The sequence below is a fragment of the Labrus bergylta genome, chromosome 15 (genome assembly GCF_963930695.1).
Source record: "Labrus bergylta chromosome 15, fLabBer1.1, whole genome shotgun sequence".
NCBI classification, from domain to species: domain Eukaryota; kingdom Metazoa; phylum Chordata; class Actinopteri; order Labriformes; family Labridae; genus Labrus; species Labrus bergylta.
This window is the reverse complement of record NC_089209.1, coordinates 27,172,407-27,196,373: the sequence shown is the minus strand read 5'-3', so window position 1 is coordinate 27,196,373 and position 23,967 is coordinate 27,172,407. Positions and strand designations below refer to the sequence as shown.

General features: G+C 42.1%; 1 protein-coding gene across 2 annotated transcripts in view; it reads left to right on the top strand.

Moving 5' to 3' along the window:
* The window catches only part of cd2ap (CD2-associated protein), a 46,446-nt gene that overhangs the window by 4,000 nt on the left and 18,479 nt on the right, over positions 1 to 23,967 (top strand). For both annotated transcript variants that reach the window (XM_065963572.1, XM_020644016.3), the window contains exons 2-10: positions 5,409 to 5,566; positions 10,727 to 10,904; positions 11,040 to 11,140; positions 12,296 to 12,434; positions 12,979 to 13,157; positions 17,963 to 18,050; positions 19,378 to 19,472; positions 20,709 to 20,807; positions 22,067 to 22,120. In XM_065963572.1, the coding sequence (XP_065819644.1) occupies positions 5,409 to 5,566; positions 10,727 to 10,904; positions 11,040 to 11,140; positions 12,296 to 12,434; positions 12,979 to 13,157; positions 17,963 to 18,050; positions 19,378 to 19,472; positions 20,709 to 20,807; positions 22,067 to 22,120 (1,091 nt within the window). The remainder of the gene's footprint in view (positions 1 to 5,408; positions 5,567 to 10,726; positions 10,905 to 11,039; positions 11,141 to 12,295; positions 12,435 to 12,978; positions 13,158 to 17,962; positions 18,051 to 19,377; positions 19,473 to 20,708; positions 20,808 to 22,066; positions 22,121 to 23,967) is intronic.

Sequence of the window (23,967 nt, the reverse complement as noted above, 5' to 3'; positions counted from 1 at the left end):
AGCCAGGTAATGACAATGGCTGGATTATAAACCTATAGTTATTAAGATATGTCAATTAAATGTGTTTATATCCTAGGCTACACTCAAGTTTATTATTCTAACAAAACAGGGTCAATTCAAAACAGCAGCCTGATGATGATAATAATAATAATAATAATAATAATAATAATACAGTAGCAGTGGACTCATTAATAATGTTTTTAATGTTAGTTGTGCTCACAGACTCTGGTCTCGTGTCATCATTAGGACAAACTAACGTGGACGATCTTTTACTCTTAATTAAAACAGATCATAGATTTCAATAATAAAAAATATGAACTTTATTGTGTTTCTGTGTTCAAGTCAAACGCCGCTCTCCGCTTGTAAAAAATCTTTGGACTGTCCATTCATGATTGTATATATTACTCGGAAAGTGACCATCAATAGTGCACTACTTTTCACGATGCATTGTGGGATACAATGCGTGAACTTCTATGGGGTAGGCTCATGTTCACTCAGAATTTGGGCACCACTACAAAATGGAGTGTTATTGCACGTTTACTACTCCAGTCATCTGTGAGACTGAATTTCTTGTTGCTCTATTTGCCATTCTACTGAGCTAGCCTTAGCACTTAGCAGCGAGTGACTGATTAGACAAAAAAATAAATAATAATAATTAATAATTTTTCCAAGTTATGAATCGATTTTAAATCTCAGAAGAGAAGAATCTCGATTTTTGCATTTAAATTGATTTTTTCCCCACCTCTAGAACAATATCTATTTTATTAGGTTAACAATGTTTCAAGACTCTTTAAATGTATAAGATCACAGTGTATGCTTTGAAGCTGAAATAAGATTTAATTATTGTTTTTTCCCCTTTTTATTTAAATCAATTCTCTTTCTTGTCCCTTTTTGTGTCATAATGTCCTTGTTGATTTGCTCAGCCTGAAACTGTTTGTGTGTCAGTTAGTCAAGTAGTCATGCTTTATAAATTACTACTGGAGAGTATTAAATACAACATGTGGACACTGAAAAAAGGAAGAAAGAATTCTTCAGGTAGCTTCTTCAGGTTAGAGCAGGGGTGGGCAACTGGCGGTCACTGGTATATGTTGAGTTAAATTTGTGACATAATCGACTGTAATGGTTTTTTGTATCCTAAAATTTGGCCTCTGGCAGTGAGCATTAAATTAATATGGCCCTTGCTGTGAACGAAGTTGCCCATCCCTGGGTTAGAGGCTCAGCCAAAATTCATATCCTGGCATTGTGTCTGACAAACCATTAAGGAGGCGAGTCACCGTGTCAGTCAGTGTGATTGTGTCTCGCTCTCGGTAGGAACACGCAGGCAGAGCAGAGACGCTGAAACTCATGAAAGACGCTCATGCACTGCTGAAATCAAACAAGTGTGCATCTAATATGTACAATGAAGTATTTCACTGATGTGAATATGTACCATGCATACTGAATCAACACCTTAACAAGAAACAATTAGGAGTTCTGAAATTGTGTAATTAAAGAAAGGACAAATCTCACATCTAAAGTGTTGAAATATTCTGAATGAGTTTGAATGAGTTTCAAGTTTTATTCAGAACGTGACAGTCCTAGATTTAGGATTGACTTTTTAAGACTGTAGTTCTAGTCCCATTTGAATGTGTTGATAGGGCCCTTTTTGTTTAATCATGGAACGATTGGGTTTTGTTTTTCTTGAAGCAGCACAGGCGTGGTAACTTGAATGATAATGAGACATTTCTAAAAGGTGAAGGGACTGTCAAACACAGCTTCCAGGTGTGTGTTATGCGGGGCGTGGTACACTTCAGGTACTATTATCAGAGTGCTGTCGGTAAATACGAATGAACTCTACAAGGGTTTCCATAACGACTCTCTGTTCACTCCCTCTTGACTTTCTGTGGTAACTCGGTACCTCCACTGTCACTGATAAAGGAATGCAGTTAGGAGTTTCCTTTTTGGTCGTCTATGTGAGCGTGACAGAGAAGCACACTGATGTTGGAAATCAGCTGGCCAGCGTGGCCTTGAATAACAACCCCCTTTCCTTCCTTCCTCCCCCCCTCTCAGCTTCCCCTTTACCTCTTTCCCCTTCTCCTCCGTTTTTTTAGAGTGGTGAGGACTTGCCCTCCTCAACGCTCTCATTTTGACCTTTTTACATCAAATGTTTTTTAATTGCCCTCCTCAAAATCAGCATCAGCAACTCCTAAAACTATGACATCACAATGTGAAAGTGTTACTTGTCTTTTAATGTCTAACTAGGCCTAGGCGATATGACCATCAGTCAGTCACTGGCCATCTGTACCATGCCTCAGCACGCTTCACCCCTAAATTCCAGTTCATCTGACCAATTTCATTCATCTGAATTCTCCAAATTCACTTTTGACTTTTCGTTGCATTTCTGTCTTCCGCCATCTTTCCCGTTGTTAGCATGTAGCTCCGCACCTCGATGTTCTTCGTACTCCTCGTGCAAATCTGGGGTCAAATTTGTACTTTTTTCTCTGGTTTCAATCTTTATCCCGTAATCATACTTTTAAAATATTCTCGGGGGTTGATTCAGTAATATGCATGATATTTGAAATTCTGTCAGTGGACACAGCGTACAAAGCTGCCATCTGCGGTAGTGGTGGAACCGGAAGCCCATATGTTACTTACTACTGAAGAGATGCCCTACACCTGCTTATCATACTTACTGCAATCAAATAAAAATAGTTTCTGCTGATTTCTCTCTCTCTTTATCGTGAACACCTCTGCAATAAAATAAACAGACTAACGTAGTGCGGAAGCTAACATCTAATCCTAATGCTAGTAAGTTTAGCTGATTATGCTAGAGTGGTAGATGGACTTGAGCTTGTGTATTTCTTTTCTAGTCTTCTGACGACTCAAAGCTCTTTTACACAGCAGGTCACACCTACACATTCACACACTGATGGTAGAGGTTGATATGTAAAGAGACTATCAGTATTAACTCATCCATTCATACACCGCAGACGAAGCAGCAGGAGCAACTTGGGGTTAAGTGTACTCCCCAAGGACACATTGGACATGTAGCTGCAGGTTGAAAGTCGACTGACTCTACCACTGAGCCACCCGCCCCTTGAGTGGCTAACAGCTAGTGGGCAACATTTATTAATGATCCCCTCTCTGGTTCTCGGCTACAAACACATCAACAACGTGGCTTTAGTTCATCTCACTATATCCTGAAACCACCACTGCACTGCTATCTCCTGCAGGTTTAACACTGAAGAGATGCCCCAATGCTAACCTTTCACTTAGCTATGTTACTGACCAATGCTTTTTCCTCTAGTGGGTAGTACGGCCCACATATCCCATCATGCTTTGCTGGACTTCATATAGTTCACAATGTAACTGGCAACCTTTTATGAGAAAAAGATGGATAATGTAGGTAATTGTCATATTTTGTGCTTATCTAAGGGGAACCATCAGTCATGTCATCAGACCACATGGAGGGAGAGAAAGTGAGAGAGAGAAAAAGAGATATCTGCTTTAAGCTCTAAAACACTAAAATGAAAACGCTGTCCTTTCTTGACAAGCTTTTGAGTGTTGTGATGACACTTTGTCTACCTTCTGTACAAAAGCACCACATATTGTGCTGTTTGCAAGGTGAAACTGAAAAATCCACAGAGCAAAGCATTAAATATTTAACGGATGCAAAGCGGACAGCAAGCATGCGAGTATGCAATCATGTGCGATGCGACACCAAACACTCAGTGTTAGACTAAATAAAATGCTCCTACACCTTACAGACATAAAAACAGAGTTAAGAGAAAACTTAGTTTTTCAAACAAAGTTTTTTTTTTTTTAATTTAATTTGGGAAATCACAAAAAACTAAAAATAATACAAGCCATCAATGAAAGTAGACAAACAAATTTAAATCCTCTTTTATTAAAACAACGGTCCTCCACAATACACCTTTCCCAGTATTCTGTTGAGTTATTAAAAAACTTTTTCTAAAGTAAAAGGAACAACAATAAAAAGCTCATGGAACTTGTGTTCATTGTTATGCAGCAGCTAAAACTCCAGAAGGACCTGTGTGACTGGGTGTCCCTGTGGTGGGTTTGTGGGGGCGGCAGTAGCTCAGTCTGTAGGGACTTGGGTTGGGAACCGGTTCAAATCTGGAAGTTGGTCTGGTATTTGGAGAGGTGCCAGATCACCTCTTGAGCACTGAGCCCTTGAGCAAGAACCCCCCCCCCCCCCCCCCAACCACCACCACCACCAGCTCAGGAGCTCCTGAGCCCCTCCCTCACTCTGACATCGCTCCATGAGTGCATGTTCATAGGATCCTGTTGTGTGTTGCATGACTCATTAACAGAGTGTAAAAACTGAACTTCTTCTTCCAGAGGGTCACAAAGTTACAAGTTACAACCTCAAAGGTTTTTATTGGGCCTTTGTTTGAGACCAGTCATTCTAGTGAAACTCTTTGCTGTGAGTCATAGTATGTAGTAAAATACCTTATTACCAGTTAGTCCTCTGCACTACACTGTTCTTTAGAGGTGGCTCGACCTGCTGCTGCTAATAGATTTACAGAGGTGAGATGGTATCAGTGAAGTCAGCAGGGAGTTCTGACTGTGTGTCTCTGTGGAGCTCCTGCAGTTCATCATTTACCATATACCTGTAAATAATGCTGTATAGGAGCAGGAACTTAACATTAGATTAGAAATTGAAGCTCTCCTGCTGTAACCTTCAGAACATTTCTCCTGATTCCCTATAACTAAACTAGACTATTGAATATAGCCAACTGGCCGTTCATTTTCTGGATCTACACATCTCAAAATATAACATTTTCAGAAAAGCCACTGATCAAAACACTATATTGCATGTGGAAAATTTTCATCCACCATATCTTATTAAAAATGTTCCTTATGGGCAATTCCAGAGGCTTAAGTGAACATGTGATTCCGACCATGATTTTCACATCCAATCCACAGATATGCAGCAACGTTTCACACAGCGGGGTCATCACCCCTCACCCAGGTCTACAACCCAAACAAGAGCAAACCCAGAGACCTTACTTTGTCACACAGTACAGGAAAGAGGCTCTCCAGATGAAACACATCATACAGATAAACTGGGACATCATTGAGAGCGACAGCGCCTTGTTAACCCCAAGGGATCAGTTTTAGAAGAGCCCCAACAATCAAGGACAAGCTAGTAAGAAGTTAGCTTCCTGCTCCTAAAGCAGACGGTTAGCTTCAGCGACCTGAAGACAAATATCTGAATGCACTTTAGAAATAAAGAATCCTTTACACATACTTTCTAACTTCAGTAACTACTGAAGACTGTTTCAACTTATGAATCACTGTGATGCTTTGAAAGTGAAATATCTCTATAGATCACTAATCTGTTTTATTGTTTCCCTCATTCCTTTATCTCTTTCCCTTAATCCCTACCATCCTGTCCTGAGTAGAGGTTGTGGTGGAGTATGACTACGAAGCGCTCCACGAGGATGAGCTGACTCTGCGACCTGGGGACATCCTCAAGAACGTGCGATATGTAGAGGAGGATGGATGGATGGAGGGAGACCTCAACGGGAAAAGGGGTCTCTTCCCTGACAACTTTGTCAAGGTGAGAGGACAAACTTCTGCTGTCATTGTAGAATATTGCTCTTTAATATGTCACATTGCTGAACTTGTTAACTCTGCAGGGGATCAGCTAGAAAGGTTTACATCCTGATGGATAGAGAGGGTCAAACCTACAGCTGTTTACATACAAATAAAAAAGCCACACAAGGAGTCATTGACCTCTGGCTTGTAAAGATGTTGATTTGGATTTGGGATCCCCCTCTGATCTGCCATCAGAGGTAGTAACAGAAGCATTAAAGGGGCAAGACTGGACATGCGGTGCTAGCGAGGGAGAACAATACGATGTATGTGTGCATGTCCATGTGTGTGTATCTGTGGAGCTCCTGCTATTTCTCTACACGTTCTGCTTCAGCAAGGCATTGTGAATTCACAGACTGGACACCAACCCTGCTGTGGAATCAACATGAATTATACTTAATAACATCGGAGCTTTGTTAGGGTGCTCGCTCTCTGAAAAGGGCTAATGACAAGGGCTGCGATTCTTAGGGTGTCTAACAAGTCGATTCGATTTTGAGTCTTGGGGACACGTTTTGATTGAGAATCTATTTTCAATTCAAAATGATTCATGATTCAAAGTCTTCTTATGATTTAGTACATACTTCAGGGTCTACTCCAGTCATCTCAGAGACTGGCTGAATTTCTTTCTTCTCCATTTGGCATTCTACTGAGTTAAGGAGCTAGCATTAGCACTTAGCAGGGAGTGACTGATTAGCCAAAAGAAAAATCTATTTTTGGAAGTTGAATCTATTTAAAATCTGAGAAGATAAGAAAATCGTTTTTTTTCCCTCACCTCTACTAATGACTCTCTCAGCAGAAATGTTATTGACTTGGGAAGAGGTTGACTTAAGGAAAGATGGTTATACATACTAGAGAAGTTTTCTGACTTAAACCTGGGTGAGTTTTGAGTCCCTGTCCTTCAGTTTTTGCGCCCTCTGTACTATCAACAGAATCCTCTGTTCTGCTGCTGGCCAAAGTAACATGACCTGCTTGCATGATAAAAAGTAGGGGCAGATCCAGACTTTTATTACCGGCACTACTCAACTGGGGTGGCATGAAGTGTGTGTGCGCCTACACACAAGGGATCATTTTCCCTCAAGGTCCCCACTTCTACTACTTTCTACTGATAATATGAAAGGATCTTAAATATGTTGCGGTTTAATTTTTTAACTCTATAAAAACATTTCCTGTTTGGTAGAAGTTAAGTGAAATGGGGTCCCCCCCTGCTCCAGCAGGCCAGTAAGTGTAACTCCCCAGCAGCAAACTGTCATATCAGCGTTTCCCTGCTCCGTGCTCTGACTTTATGATGATGACGACATGTTCCTCTGTTTCATTATAGTTTGTCATGTTCTGACAATAAAGAAAAATTAAACCATATTTAACCATCTGGTTTCTTTGACTTTCAGTCAGGAGCAAAAATCAGATTTTAAATTTGAAAGAAATAATGATTGACAATTATGGTGATAATTATTGCTCAGGCCCAGTCAGGGTCTTTATAGGGTCATACTTTGGATTTCAGATTGCTGTTGGCTTGGCCTTGAGCAGTCTAGGCGAGTGAACAAAGTGCTTTGGGTTTTGAATCATTTCATTACTTCGTTGTGCTTACAAACATTTCAAGTATCCATCCTGCATGAAGTTAAAAGATGCTGCTTTTAAAGTATTTGGGATCGTATTAGTAGCAGGCTGGTTCTCACCCTGTGGCTCTTGTTTTCTCCATCCTGGTCGGGCAGTACTTAAGCTGTCTCTGTCTTTATGTCAGAACACTTAAAGTACCTGAAGGTTTTTACTGGGAGAGGGTCCTTTGCTCACTCACTGTAAAAATGAGTCACCATTGTTGACTATTGGCTCCTCTTCTCTTACTACTCCTTCTCTCTCCTCTCCCCTTTGTCACATTGTCTAATCTTCCGTAGTGAGATAGGTAATCTGCTAAGCGGCCTGGCTCAGTCACTGGGCTTTCACAGTTAATCCTTTAAGGAGCCTGCTGCTGGTTGAACTTTGTTCCTCAAACCGTTAGTGTCCTTTGAGGTGTAGTCTTCGTCCCCTTTCCTGTTGTTGGTTAATACATGAGTGTTTGTTGCAGGTAATGTATCATTTAGAGGTCCAAAGCTCCTTAGCTGTCTTAACTTAACTACTTTTTTAAGATATATTTTTGGGGTTTTTGTGCCTTTAATTGAGAGGTAGGACAGTGGATAGAGTCAGAAACCAGAGAGAGAGAGAGGGGGGAATGACATGCGGGAAAGGAGCCACAGGCCAGACTCAAACCCGGGCCGCCCGCTTGAGACCAACGCCTCCATACATGGGGCGCGTGCCAAAACCACTGCGCCACCAGCGCCCCAGTATGTTTTCATTTCTGGGTGAAGCAGACTAAACGTTTTACTGTAAAGGCCAAACTGTTCACATCATCCTTAACAGTTATTAAAGTAACTTGTGGCTGAGCTCATTCTGTGCTCACCCAGTTTAAAACAATACAAATACAAACAACTGATCCTAATCAGACCTTTTTCAATATTTAACTCATTATCTAGACCTGCAATGTAAAGGTTGCCTTTTGTTTTCGCCAAAAAGTTGCACTTGAACACACCGCAAAGACTACAGCCGACGGCTATTCGTTCTGCGCACGCAGGAGAGGCAATAACTCTCCATGCCAGCAAGTGGCAGCAGTCTGTAATCGTCATTCCAAAAAGGGGAAACCGAAAAAGGACGAGGAAGAACGCCTATAAATGAACCGTTGTTGTGATACGAGAATGCTGTCGCTCAACACTCGTAACATAGGTTCTTCTAATGGAGAATAATGTCTGATAAAAAGTTGAAGATGGCGCTGTCGTTGTCAGCCCTTGGTCTTTTATGAGTGGAAGAAGAATAGAAGTGCAGCTAGTGTGCCGACGATCTTGTTGGTGTGTCAGGCCTTTAGGGGTATCAAGGCAATGATTTAGAAGAAGCATTTATGTACTCTGAATAAGCAAAGATAAAGTTATCTCAGTCAGCCTCAAGCTTTTGTATTACTTTTACATTTATTCATTTAAAAACATACTAAAATAAAGTCTAATCATTCTCTAACATGACCACAGGAAGACTGACTGTACTTATGTATGAGCTCTTACCTGTCTGTATTTCTCTCACTTGGATTTCTGGTAAAACAATGTTTAACCTTTTTTTTAATAACAGCTAATTATCTTTATAGTCTTCCATATAATTTTAGTGTAACACTTCGGCACGTCACAGCTTTTAATCACACTTACACAATGTAGCCAGAGACTGAGACTGAGAGCACTAAATATAAAACAAGAAATATTTAAAGGTATTATACTCAGAGAGAGAATCAATATTATTGTACAACGACGTGATGATGACTGAGCTTAGTTGCAGTACTTTTGCGGTAACACATTTTAAGAAAAGAGCTACTGATAGGCGTGCTCCTATTGATTTGAAGTGTTTCTACGATGTGTAGGAAGAGCGAGTAGCTACCTTTTTAATCAAATCTGTTATTAGAATGAGTCATTCAAAAAAGCAGCTGGCTGTAATTAAGGAATGAATGAGCCTCGTGGAGACCCCTAAATACAAGAACTCCTTTATGTGCAATTCACGACATTATGATGAGTGTTCACTGTGTGATGAATAAAGGTTTGTCTGTTTCTGGATCTAAACAAGAAAGCATTAAGAATATCTCTGGTTTAGTTTGAAAGTGTTCTTTACCACTTTCAGTGAAACCTTCTGTAAGTGATCATCAATTTTAAATAATTTTCAGCACTAGGCTGTCAGATCAAATCAGTGGAATATCTCTATCATATCATGTTAATGTGTCTGTGCTATTAGGGGGCAGGAGTTCCAGTTGTTTTTGGGGATTTTGAAAATCTAAACTTAATCGGTCAACTTGCAGTGTGCCTGAGGTTTCTCCCTTTTGGAAGCAGGTTTTTTCTTACCATTGTGACTCTGTGCCTGTTTTTACCAGATACAGCTCAAACATGCTTTGAAGTTTTGTTTCACATCTTTTTTGTGACGATGCCCTATCTGTATGCGAATGGAATTGAATTGTTATTCACATGACATGCCGGTTGGCCTGCATCTCCAGTTTCAAACTTTTAGTGAAGTTGCAGAATTTGTGTTGTTGTCAGGGAGTTTCCCAGGAGAATGGGTCAGCTGTTTTACAGCTTGTGATGTGACCGGGATCATTGGTGACATATTTAGCTGTAAATGGTACAACACTATACTGAGCAATGACACAGTTTTCCATAGTAATGGTACTTAGACTCTTAGACCATAATGCATTAAAAAAAAAAATTCACTTCCTCTAATGTTTTGTGAAACTCATACATCTTGTTGTACCATATAATGAGTTCTCCTGAGTCTCTGCCTTGACTTACAGTCAATAATTTCTGGGAAGGGGCGATAACCTCTCTGTAGTTTGGGGGACAATAGGTGGGTACATCAGCTATACACCATGTTTCTGATAGGATTATGATATCATTACCATTTACAGAATGTAGAGGGGGTTACTCTTCAGAGTCAGACCATGGACTGAGGAGTAAAGACTTTGGATATTACAACAGTTTATTTTAAAAGAACTCATTGAGATTCTCAACACAGAAATATGTTGAACACAGGTGACCTGGAGAACAGGCTCTGCTGACAGGAGGGGCTCTCTGAGTGGGGGGTGCAGGAGGGTGTGTGGGTTGGGACTGTGAGGCGGAGCAGGGTGACGAGGCCTGGGCTGTGATGGTCTGTGTTTCTTTGGGCGTCCTGGTCTGCTGAGGTGGGAGAGTTGGTGCTTCTTCCTCCTTTAGAAACACTCTGACTCCATCTCTGTTGAGGCGCAGCCCGTCATACAGGTGTGGTGAACCAGGTGGATGTTGGGGAGGGTCGAGAAGTTCCGGGTAATCTCCATGTTAATGTCATGACATGAGGTGGGGGGTCTGTAGTGTACGGACAGGAGGGTTTAGATCACAACATGTGACTCTGGAAACAGCTTTCAGGCTCTCTGTCATTTATAAAATAAATATGAAGTGCTAAAGAAGTTGGTTTGACATTGTATGTGATATATTCTCTGATAGTTATACCTGATAGTGTGACATCTTAAAGACACAGTCAAATAAAAAACTTTCCCACTAACCGTTTAGTTTTTCTCTCTTTCTTAATTTTGTTTTTTTAGGAATTGAAGAAGGAATCAAAAGAGGTCAAAGAAACGAAGGCAGAGCCAAAAGAGGAGAGCTCTCAACCCCAGAGGAGAGAGAAGAGTGCAGGAAACGTGGCCAACCTGGTCCAGAGGATGAGCACCATCGGCATCCCAACAGGCGGCTTCCAGCCTCAGCCTCCAGCAGCCGCCAAGAGTAAGATGCTGCACATTTACTGTTTTGACATTTCACCTGTAAGTCACGGTCAGTTTGCTCAGTGCAGAGCGAAGGCTGGTTGGTTGAAATAGTCACGGCTAGTGGATTTACCATTTTCTGACCCTCCTCATGCAGAGCCGAAGAAGAGGCAGTGCAAGGTGCTGTTTGACTATCAGCCTCAGAACGAAGACGAGTTGGAGCTCAAAGCTGGAGACATCGTAGACATCACTGAAGAGGTATTTAAATGTCTGCACAAAAACTAAACAAGTGATGTGAATGCATGTTGGTCTGTGTCTTCTTAGTGCATACTATATGATAAACAAAACACAGCTTCAGTTTTAGAATCTCAGTAAAGTTTGAGTTGTAAGGGGAGGATAATGCTTGTATAATTTTTTAAATATAGAATCTTACTTCATATTTCATCAGTGGTGCCACTGGAGTCTTGGTGGAAATGTTGAGCCACTTGACACCAGGGCTGCAGATATTCCTCTAGAAACCAATTTCATTGTGTATGCTTTATCATTTAATATTCAAATATATTAAAATGTTTTAATGCTAAAATTTAGTCGGCTACTACATATCCAATTTTACTTTTACTTTATCATGAAGCTTTGGCACAGAATAACGTTCACTTGGATGCATTGCCCACAGTATTTTTAATATGGCCCAAACAGAGCAGCGCAGCACATCGCAGCTCGCCGTTTTTACCCCGACGCCCCGCTTCTATTTCCCTCTCTGTCGCTCGCGGGAAGATGGAGGCTCTAAGGCCTTTCTCCCTCAGCACAGCTTGCTATCTTGTTGTATAAAGTGGAGATAACGATGTATTAATAATATCTACATCTGTGACTGAAATGTTGTGCTTTGACTCGTCAGCAACACCGCAAGCCGTTTGTTGACGATCCTCTGCGTGCTGTGCTGCTCCTCAAGACAAAGCCCAACACATCCACGTGTCCATCTTTTATTAAAAAAACCCACTATATGTCATACTGTCTGCAAGGGGACACTAGAATTCACAGAGAGATATATTATATAGAACTGTTTAACGGAGGCAGTGTGGACAGCCAGCGTGCGTGACGCGACATTGAGGGGGAGTGGCCTAATTCAAGCCTGGGCTTTTGAAATACACTTAGGCTGACTACTTTTGTAAAACTGTTTAAGGAACATTAAACATCCTCATGTGAATTTATTCACTCCTCATCTAAAACATTGTAACAAATTATTTATTCATAACAAAGTTACATAATCAAATGGTAATCAGGCATTTGATTATTGTTATTATTTTTAATATTGGATTTCCTAATGTCGTTCCTGCAGCCCTACTGGACACTGGCACCACAAAGACAAAGAGCATTAAGTTGTTGTGTCATTTAGTGAAGTTCTTCTCTGTGCAGGTTGAAGAGGGCTGGTGGAATGGAAACTTGAACGGCAAGTCCGGACTGTTTCCCTCCAACTTTGTCAAAGAGGTGGACGCTGCTGGAGAGGACGCAGAGACCAACGACACAGGAGCAGCAGCAGCAGCAGACGAGACCGGTGAGACAAAGAAAACAAACAAACCAGCAAGGCCTTGTTTATGTGAAGGGGTGCAGCTTGAATTTCAGCATAATCACACATGATATCAAAAAAATGCTAAGGCAGATGTATTAGCTGCTCTTAAAAACAATGCAGGGAAAAGTGATCATTCCTTTCTCTCAAATCTCACTCCCATATTTATCCTTAGCTTGAAATATTGCTTCTTTAATGACCTTTATTTCAACGCCTGTAAAACAAAGTGCATTAATGGAGGTGTTGAGGTGTGATTGCAGCTTGACTGAAACAAGTCTCAACAAGACGTTTGGCTGGTTTCTACCTTTGTTGTTTGACAGGAGAGCTAAAGCAGCTCTTACATGTTATGTGTGGTTATGTGTGTACACCTGAACATCCACACACTTACTTTATTGAAAAGTGAGAATTGTTCTGAAGTATCATTAAAGATGGTTCTGAATATGTTTTTGAATCACTACAGACTCATCATGTTGTCCATTGCCGCCATCGGAGCAGACAATTAATTCCTTTGTTTTTTGTATCTCTTCCAAAGATGGAAGTGGAATGGAAAGCCTCACCACGCCCACATCGCCACAGCCCACACCAGGAAACGGAGTCATAGCTCAGCCCAAGAAGATCCGAGGCATCGGCTTCGGAGATATTTTCAGAGAAGGGTCTGTGAAACTAAAAACCCGGCTGCCCAGTTCTGAAACAGACGAGAAGAAGGAGAGAGTAAGTGTGCTGTGTCTCTGTAAATAATAGAAGAAAGAATGTAGTCTGTACCTGTTCTGTAGTCAATGTCCTGACATGTTGTTTTTATCTATTGATGCAAACAAGATCATGTTAAAACTCCTAAAGAGTGATACATACATAACGTGACAAACATTAGAATAGAGACAGCTGTGGTAACACAAATGGTTTGTTGTTGTATGAAAGTGCTGACTCGGCCATGTGACAGCCAGACACATGGAGATATTTACGATCACACATCAAAGAAACATAAAGGTTTCATTTTTTAACACATTTTTTATTTTCTTATTTTACATACTTTATTAATCTCAGAGGGGAAATACTGTTTTCACACTCTGTTAAAAAAAGATAAAGATAAACTTTATTGATCCCCGTGGGGGAAATTTGTGCATTACAGCAGCTCCAGAAAAACAGGGGACGGGAATATACTTAAGTAAAAATAGAAGTTAAAAACACAGATCAAACATATTTACATCATTTAAATAAAATAAAAAAATACAATAATGTAAATGTAAAATTACACAGTAACTTGTTATTAACAAAACACACACAGTGTGTAGCATGAGGTGGTGATGTTGTTAAAGAGTCCGATTAAACAGTCTGACGGCAGATGGGATGAACGACCTGCGGTAGTGCTCTGTCTTGCAGGGTGGGTGTCTCAGTCTGCTGCTGAAGGAGCTGCTCAGGGCCCCCACAGTGTCTACAGGGGGTGAGAGGGGTTGTCCATGATGGATGTCAGCTTCACTAACATCCTCCTCTCACCCACCTCCTCTACAGAGTCCAGAGGACAGTCCAAGACAGAACTGGCCCTCCTGACCAGTCTGTTCAGTCTCTTCCTGTCTCTCTCCGTGCTCCCTCCTCCCCAGCAGACCACTGCATAGAAAAGTGCAGACGCCACCACAGTGTCATAAAAAGTCTGTAGCAGAGTCCTGCACACTCCAAAGGACCTCAGTCGCCTCAGCAGGTGTAGTCGACTTTGGCCCTTCTTGCACAGAACGTCGGTGTTGTGTGACCAGTCCAGTTTGTTGTTGTAGGTATGTGTACGTCTCCACCCTCTCAATGTCCAAGCCCTGGATGTTCACCGGTGCAGTCTGGGGTGACTTCCTGCGGAAGTCAATCACCATCTCCTTTGTCTTGCTGGCGTTGAGCTGAAGGTGGTTGAGCTCACTCCAGTCGACAAAGTCCATGATGACCTGCCTGTACTCCTGTTTGCTCCCCTTAGACACACACCCCACGATGGCTGTGTCATCGGAGAACTTCTGCAGGTGGCAGCTCCCAGAGTTGTAGCAGAAGTCCGAGGTGTACAGGGTGAAGAGAAAAGGGGAGAGAACTGTCCCCTGCGGGGCCCCTGTACTGCAGACCACCATGTCAGACTCACAGTCCTGAAGCCTCACGTACTGTGGTCTGTTGGTGAGGTAGTCCGTTGTCCATGCAGCCAGGTGACAGTCCAGTCCCGCTCTCTCTAGCTTCCCCCTGAGCAGTGCAGGCTGGATGGTGTTAAAGGCACTGGAGAAGTCAAAGAACATGACCCTCACAGTGCTGCCGGTGTTCTCCAGGTGAGTCCAGGATCTCTGCAGCAGGTAGATGACGGCGTCATCCGCCCCGATGTTCGGCTGGTAGGCGAACTGTAGAGGATCCAGATTTGAAGTCACCAGGGGGTGGAGGTTGTTGAGGACGATCCTCTCCATGGTCTTCATCAGGTGAGAGGTGAGGGCCACAGGCCTGAAGTGGTTAGGCTCCCTGGGGTGAGATGTCTTTGGGACTGGCACCACGCAGGAAGTCTTCCACAGAGTCGGTACCCTCTCCTGTCTCAGGTTGAAGATGTGCAGAAGAACCTCACAGAGCTGGTCTGCACAGTCCTTCAGGAGTCTGGAGCTGATGCCGTCGGGACCTGTGGCCTTCCTCACCTTGATCTTCCTCAGCTGACTTCTCACCTGATCAGCTGTTATGGAGAGGCCGTCGGAGGAGGAGGAAGAAGAGGAGGGGGTTGTTGGGGGGTCGTCTGAGGAGGAGGAGGAGGAGAAGGAGAGGGCTGTTGAGGGGGGTGGCAGGGTACTCAGATGGATGTCTGAGAAGCAGGCTGGTCTGCACTCTGGTGGGTGGGGGTGGGGGTGGGGTTGGGAGCAGAATCAAATCTACTGAAGAACAGATTCAGTTCATTTGCCCACTCCTTGTCTCCTGCTTCAGGGCCCCTCCCACACCTTCTGCTGTGACCTGAGATGTTATTCAGCCCCCTCCAGACTTCTCTTGCATTTTTATGTTGTAAATGCTCCTCCATCTTTTCCTGGTAGCTGGCTTTCCCCTCCTTGATTTTTCCTTGAGCTCCTTCTGCACCCTCCTCAGCTCCTCTCTGTCTCCAGATCTAAAAACCCTTCTCTTTTCATTGAGCAGGGTTTTCAGCTCAGGGGTCACCCAGGGTTTGTTGTTGGAGAAACACTGTATTTTTTTGGTGGGTACAGTGTTCTTAATACAGAAGTTTATGTAGTCTGTGATACAGTGAGTTAAACCGCCGATGTCCTCTCCATGTGGGCTGCACAGCGCCTCCCAGTCAGTGGTGTCGAAGCAGTCCTGCAGTGCCTCAGTGGCCTCCTTAGACCACTTCTTCACATACCTGGTTGTGGGGGTTTGTTTTTTCACCATAGGTATGTAAATGGGCTGCAGTCTTACCAGGTTGTGGTCTGAGCGGCCCAGGGGGGGAGGGGTGATGATCTGTATGCATCCTTGGTGTTTGCATACAGTAAGTCCAAAGTTGTATTGTCCCTGGTATGGCAGTCAACATATTGAGTGAAAGTAGGGAGAGTGGCAGACAGGGAAGCGTGGTTAAAGTCTCCTGAGATGAGAAGAAGAGACTGGGGGTGTGATGTCTGTAGCTGAGACACTACACTGTGGATGAGTTCACAGGCTGCAGCAGCGTCTGCCGAGGGGGGGGTGTAAACAGTCACCGCGATGCTACACTCCCTGTACTCCCTCTGAAGCCAGGTGAGCGCCGTCAGCTCCTCCATCTTATTAGGGAGAGATCTTACATTCCCCATAATTGAAGACGGCACGGATGGTTTGTACCGTCTTTTCTTTTCCCGACACTTCACTCCGGCTCTGCATCCCCTTCTCTTCCTCCGTAGTTCTGCGGGGATGTCCGGTCTTTCGGCTGGATGTATCCGAGGTTGGCACAGCGCAACCAGCTGTTCACGGGTGTAAACATTATTATTATTTTCGAGACATGCTCGAGGGCGCCTCGGGAAGTGCCCTGGCACCTCTCCAGCTACCAGACCAACTTCCATATTATGGCCCGCATCGGAAAATGTCTTTTAGAATATTTTTTTAAACGGCTCAGTGTAATAAATTTTTGTTCACTCACAGAGAGTGTTTCAATTAAATAATGTGATAACACTCTAACCTGCTAAGATCCAAATCACAACTACAGAGAGAAACTTCTGGCAGACATACTTTGTGCTTCCACTTCTGTAGCTCCTGAAAGAATATGCCCCTTTAAATTGCACCTGCATGCACTGGGTCCCCGGTGTAGACCGGCCCGGTTCTACCGCAAGAGCACGTGCACCCTCAGTTGAATGGATGCAATAAGTAATGAAGGCTTTCAGATGACAACAGTGACTCAGATCATGTTTCCTACATCCATGATGTGATGGTCGTGACCTGTCTGTTCACCGGGGGACCACATGATGGACCCATAACGCCTATGCTATTATTCATTGCTGTTGCCAGTCACTGTAGCTGCAACCCCTTTAATCTCAGAACTAAGATGTTTTGATCTAGACCTGCGCCTGGGTGTAGATAAAAACAAAAAAAAACAACTGTAGATTTTGTGGGCGGCTGTGGCTCAGTTGGTAGAGTCGTCATCTCCAACCAAAAGGTTGAGGGTTCAATCCCCAGCTCCTGCAGCAATGTGTCCGATGTGTAAGACACTTAACCCCGCTGTGGACAAACAGCAGCTTGTTTTGGTTTAACGCTGGTGCTTGAGGGCATCTACCGGATCAAAGAGTTGCACATTCTTCCTTTTAATTATTTTTTTAAATATACTTATACGATTTATTTTTGGGCTTTTTGTGCCTTTAATGGAGAGATATGACAGTGGATAGAGCTGGAACTCAGGGAGGGAGAGGGGAATAACATGCAGGGAAGGAGCCACAGGCGGGATTTGAACCTGGGCCGCCCGCTTGGAGGACTACAGCCTCCATACATGGGGCACACGCTCTAACCACTGCACCACCAGCGCCCCCACACATTCTTCCTTTAACCATTTGTAAACTGGCATCTTTAACACGAGGAAGGTTTTACTCTTTCAAAGACACAATCATTAAAATAGGTATTTCTTTAACTTCCAGAAGCTTACTGCTTAAACAGTTACACATTTAACTTCGTTCTTAAACTCTCCCGTTTTTCCCTTCTCTCTCTCCTCTTCACTACAGCCCCCACTACACTCTCTTTCACGACTAACACAGCTTCTGTCACTCCCCTCCTCTCCTCACATATCTACCGCATGTTGCATGCCCTCACACTCTCCACTTCACAACCGAGGGTCCATCCATGTGGAGCAGCCCTCATACCCCACATACTGCTCTGCTCGGGATCCTTAGCAAATTGAGTATGATACCAAGCATACATTATAACACTGCACTCACTCACACGAGGCAAAGTTGTCCCGTACCGTGCAGAAGCAGGATTGATCAGACTTCTACCCCCCCTCAAACACAAACTTTCCTCGAAGGGGTGTCGTGTACATAAAGCCACATATCCACTCATGTCCATCTGTATGGTTTGCTTCATTGTAGCCAATCCCATCATTACCATCTACTGCAAAGCCTGCCCATCCCAACATGAGCGACGCGCAGAGAGTAGACGGAGACAACAAATCCAAAGGTAAAAACCTCTAAACGAACTGAAAGACTTGTGGGAAATGTATTTCATCCACCTACTGTGTGACGGTGCAGCCATTTTCCTCTGGCATTATGGTCAAGATGTAAGGTGTTCTGTTGTACCTCTGTGTTGTCGTTTCCCTGCTTCCCCTTTGATTGGCAACTAATCAACTCTTAAGAATCCAGAGTGTTATTCAGACACATTGAAATGTAGAACAACACATTTGATAACCCATAGGTAATGTTGATATCATCTATGTTATAATTCAATCAGGCCTTTAACAGCAGTATGATTGGAAAGCTTTTGGTTTGTTGACTGAAGGGGAACAGATTCTGGATTATTGAAACACAACTTGAAAACGTTTATTTATGCCTAGAACTAATGTGCAGTACTTGAAGTCAGCGTTGGTCTCGAGAAGGTCTCAGTCTCGTCTCTGAATTAAAAACATTTTTACTCGGTCTGGTCTAGGTCTCAAACTGGACGGACTCCAGATTTTAAATCAAGACCAGTCAAGACCATCACGGATAAGCTTCTTTCTCAGGTCATTACTGTGGTTAGAAGAAAAAATATCTTTCTAAAAGAACAAGTCATTTAAATTCATTTATAGTTTGGTTTGTATTCCCCGGTTACGGCTGCAACCTTCCCGTTGTTACGCTCTGTGTTAGTGACACGCTCCCTGCACACAAGATGAGGATTTTTCAGTGATTTGTATGGACCAATGTCTTAGTCTTTACTTGGCCTCGATCCCTAAATGTCTTGCTGTCATCGGAGCACTCTGGTCTCGGTTAATCTGGTCCTGACTACAACACTACCTAGAAGTTCAATGTATTGGACTTTATGTGGGTTTGATCCATCATCTAACTGCCACATCTATTTTTCAATTCACCTGAGATCAGAAATGTTCTGGAGCAGTCGGTTGTCTAATGTTGTTTAGATTACTCTAATGTAAGAGTGAGGAAGCAGAACTTGAAATGTCATTTATGCCTTTAGTTAGGGTTATGGAGAAAGCGGTCTAATGCAGCTTTCCTTCATCTGGGTTATAAAACATGATGTTTCACCTTTACATTGAGGAAAACGGATCCTGTTTGAGGAGCTTGAATGTGAACCAGATACTTGACAGGGTGTTGATATTTTTTCTGGATAACCTTTAAAAGGTGGAGTCAGTCTCCGAGTAGGATGAATTTTCACTGTGTGCGTTAATTCAACCCGTGTCCTGTTAAAGGTTTTGACCTCAGGTGAAGTGTTAACAGTAAGATAAGTAGTTTAAGTTCATGTCTGAATCTGTTCTCTTCTGTTAGTGTTTTAACTGCATCATTTCTGTGTCCTGCAGCTAAAGAGTACTGTAAGGTCACGTTTGCTTTTGATTCTACAAACGAGGACGAGCTGACCATAAAAGAGGGAGAAGTCATCCACATCCTGAGCAAGGTACGTTTCAACGCTCTAGGTGTCAAAGTTATGAAAATAAACCAGAGCGTCACAGCGTGTCCTGAAAGCACGCTACACGAGGGAGCGTCAGCGACAAAATCAGCTTGATTCTGTTCCTACTGCCCGCCGCCATGTTTCTTTTTTTTTTTTCTGTCGCTCGTGTAGACACGTGAGGACGAGGGGGCTCGACTGGAACTCAACATTTTTCACTCTGCAGAGCTTTTTTGTACAAAGTGGAGTTCTGATATTAGGGGATCAAAAGTATTTGACCCTTATTGTCCCCACTTATCAAATCTACTTCTAACATAAAAGTATCTTAAACATGTTATGGTGTCATTTCTAGTTTTATAAACCACATTTCATCTTAAAATCCCGGCTGGTACTCACTGGGATCAAAACAACAAAACTGCCTCTTCTATCGTACTGCTGGACAGTTTTTAGATCATGGTATCAGTCTCTTCTTTCCCACCTGATCTTTAGCTTGCCTTGTCTGTGATGTTGATGTTTCTAAGTGTTTTTGCATAAATCAGCTTCACACTTAACGGTATGACATCAGCTGTCCACCCTCTGACGACTCTCTGCTTCAATGACAAACAGCATGTATCTGTTCTGAAAGCAGCAGCCTCCTCGTCTCTCCACAGGACGAGTAGTCTGATTTGACTTGGAGTGAGGAGAAGGGATGGAGGGTTGTGTTAAGCAGCAGGTGACTGGCACAGTTGTGGTGGATAAGAGTAAAGTAAGCATTCAACAGATTTTAAAGGACTAGAAACGTTTCCTGATAATGTCTGAAGTATTCGATAAGATCGCTGTCATCAGTTCATGAACAGGAGGAGAGATTTCCACAGTAAGAATGCATGTCACTGTATTATATTTACATTCACAGAGTTAGAGTATGACTTTTAAAATGTGAGAAGGTTGTTAGACGATTGTTTTAATCCAGAGATATCCCTCGTACACAAACTGCTGGATCAGCTCAGCTGCCTCTGACACGAGGCGTGAGCTATGAAAACTGGGACTCGGGGCCTGTTGTTGAACCACAAGAAGAATGGGGACACAACCTTTTGCCTGCCAAGACTTTTTCAGCAGTCCAGCACCTTCTAGTGGACACTGTGAAGAAGTGCATCTCCTCTCCTCAGCAGTTCTGTTTTCTCTGAATAAGCTTCCTGCTTTAAGAGGACATCTTTAAGGCATATTAGATGAATGACTCCACTCTTTTTGTACACTCTTATGTATCAGGACACAGGAGAGCCTGGTTGGTGGCGAGGGGAAATCGGCGGCAGAGAAGGCGTCTTCCCCGACAACTTTGTCGTCCTTCTGTCTGAAGCAGAGAGAGAGGTGAGGTGAAGAATCAGTGAACCAGAGGACAACATGTCCTGAAGCTTCAGCACAACATGTCACAGGATTTGTTGCTCTCCTGGGACTGCTGGATTCAAAAATCTACCAGTCACTCTTTTTTTAACCTGCCACTTTATTTGAAGCCACAGAAAAATGTATACTATCAAATCAAAGCTGACAGCATTCACGTGTTCTTCTATTGTATGAATATATATTTTAAAACACTCACATGCTCGTTTTCTCACTCAGAAACAGAAAAAACATTATTTGAAGGAGGATAAGAGTTTCCTTGCAGTTATGTCCTCAATCGCTAACTCATTTATCTGAGAGGCAAGATCATGGATTTGTTGTTTTAAAGCTTGTGTGTTAAAATCACTCTGTTACGGTGGCTTGTACATAAAAGTAAAGTAAGTTTAGCAAATTCACCTGTCACTGAAAAAAAAACAAAAAAACACCACCAGTATTTGGTGGGTGACCAGTGCTGATTTCCAGCCCTGCTTTGGATTCTTTGAAACTCTGCTGTACATTGTCAGCTAATTATTGACAAAATGACACAAATTCAAACAAGCAGGACTTAGAACCGGTTCATCCACTTTCCACCTTACCCAGGTGTTGCTTAGCAACGAGCAACTTATGGACACGTGTGCAGAAACTAACAAACATTTTAATTTCTTCTTGTTTAAAGTCTGGATTGGTCATTTCCTCCAGATCCACTTTTTCAGATTTTGGTGTAAATTGTCTTTAGGTCCTGACAGAAATTTATAACTCATGTTCTCTGAAAAAGGAACAAAGAAAATCTGTCATCTGTGTCAGATGTAAGTCTGTAAAAACTTCAACCAATGTCTGCCACGAGGTACCAATCTGATGAACCAATCAGACGCCTCCCTGTCTCCCTGCTCGTTCTCTACCCCCTGTGTTCACTATCCCACACTCAAAGCACGTCACCAATAACGGAGTTTATACAGAGTTTGTTGTTGGCTGTTGTGAGGAGTAAAACAGACTTAGACGGAGCACTGAGGGAACGCTACTTTCAAAATCATGCTAGTTTTAGAAAATGACCAACCCTGCCTTTAAACATTTGAAATAATGCATTTTCATATTCTTAATGTTCTGTTTGAAAAGGAAGAGTAGAAATAAATGACATGTTAAATGTTCAGAAAATGTTTATGGAAAGGAGCCTCGTCTTTCCATCGTAGAATGTGTTCTGAGGTTGTTATAACTCAATGATTTTATTCTCTGTTTTCATCTTTACATTTTAGACTTTGACGTCCAGAGGGTCGGTGAAATCATCACCTAAGCAGGAGTCAGAAGAGGTAAGCTGTCAGCGCCCTGATCACACACTATGATCCTGCACTTTCACACACAGTCTTCTTTTGAGTTTGTCTCCTTTCACTTAAACACGTTCAATGCAGAAACAAAAGCAGTGATCTGTTTTGTTGTTTAGTGTAATTTGAATTCTCGTGTGAACAAGCAGAGAACTCCATAACACCTCAACATGTGACTCAGTTCCAGTTTGAATCTGATTGGACTTGTTGAGCTCGTTGGCCTTTCTTCCCTATTTACTTTTGTAGCGTAATGAACTTATTAAGATATTATATTCTAATTATTCCTCGGGTGCACCACTTCCTGTTAAAGGAAGAAATGAACTTTAACTGAATAAGTTAATTAATTATTCAGTCTCATCAGAATGTCAGTAAAAGTTCTCTAGGATCACTTCAATCATTAAAGAAACACAGACAAAGTTCTAAATGATTACGTGTGATTTTATTACAGGAATCGTGAACAATAATGCAGATTAATAAAGTAAATATCAAAGATTATCATTTGTATGACTTAAATAACAAAATGGAAATGAAATAGTTTGATTCTAATTTGCCTATTATGGTATCGTCATAATGGTGAAAGTAACAAATAAAACGATAAATGGTTTTGTAATGATTAAAGAAAAATGTGATTGAGAGAATGTGAATGAGAATGTGTTGGACAACGACCCTTCCTCGAAATCTCTCCAGGCAGAAGCTGTTTCAGGAAAGGTTACTTTATTAATGTTCAGTCAAACTTCCCCACGTGGTCCAGCTTTAAGATACTGACGGATCGCTTTCTGATCCACCAGAACTTCTGCCAGCCAAATGACTGTCTCAACAGTCAGGTAGAAGTGACGTCACACAGCAATGTAAAGTTGATGCTAAGCAGCTGAAGCCGTGTCGTCTGTCTCAGTGGCTCCGAGTATATCAAAAGAATTAAAAGTCTTAAAAATTAAAACTTGTGGGCCAATTCAAGTTATCTCTAGTCAGATAAAAATTAGTTGTTTACAAAAAGAATGAATGAAAACGTGGAAAAAGGAAACACAAAAGATGATATCATAAGAGTAGCGGTCTGACCAGCTGATCACTCTCTGGAGAGCCAAAAGACGACTAACTGAGAAGTTGACTCTGCATATCTGTATCAGAGGGAGGGCCGGATCGCCACTCGACCTACAATAACTTCATGATTTGAATTAGGTTACCTGATTTTACTTAATAAACTCAAAGTAGTTCACGCGGAAAAACACTTGATGATGTTACCATATTTTCTAAATATGAGCATTCTGAGTTTAACATTAGAAGAGAAATCGCTAAACATTGTGGAATATTATTCTTTTCAAAGCTGTAAATTAACAGTCCACAAAGAAATCACATCATAGATCAATGTAATGTGAAAACATAGAAAGATAATATGCTTATGTTACCCTTTATATATGACAACATGCAATATGATGAAACTGTATATAGTTTAAAAGTCTAAGACGATAAACTAGGTTTTACTTAACTTTAGTTCTGTAGATCGTATGAAAACATAAATCAAATCAAACTATCACTTTTAACCTTACGAACATATATATATATATATATATAAACCAGAAATTAAATGGACTTTCATTTAATGCAGAAAATACGATCTTTCAATTTGAGAAATCCAAAAAGTCTCTTGTCAGTTTTATGATACTTGGACGATCCTCAGACCTCAGCGTGAGCCTCTTTCCCAGGATGCGACTCATCTGTGGAAGCGTTCGTTCGCACAGTTCAATGTAAACACAAGAGTCATAGGAGATTGTCCTGGCTCCTGGTCAGTGTTAACCTACAACATGTTGTTGAGCTCCTAGCAGTTCTTTGAGTTCTGT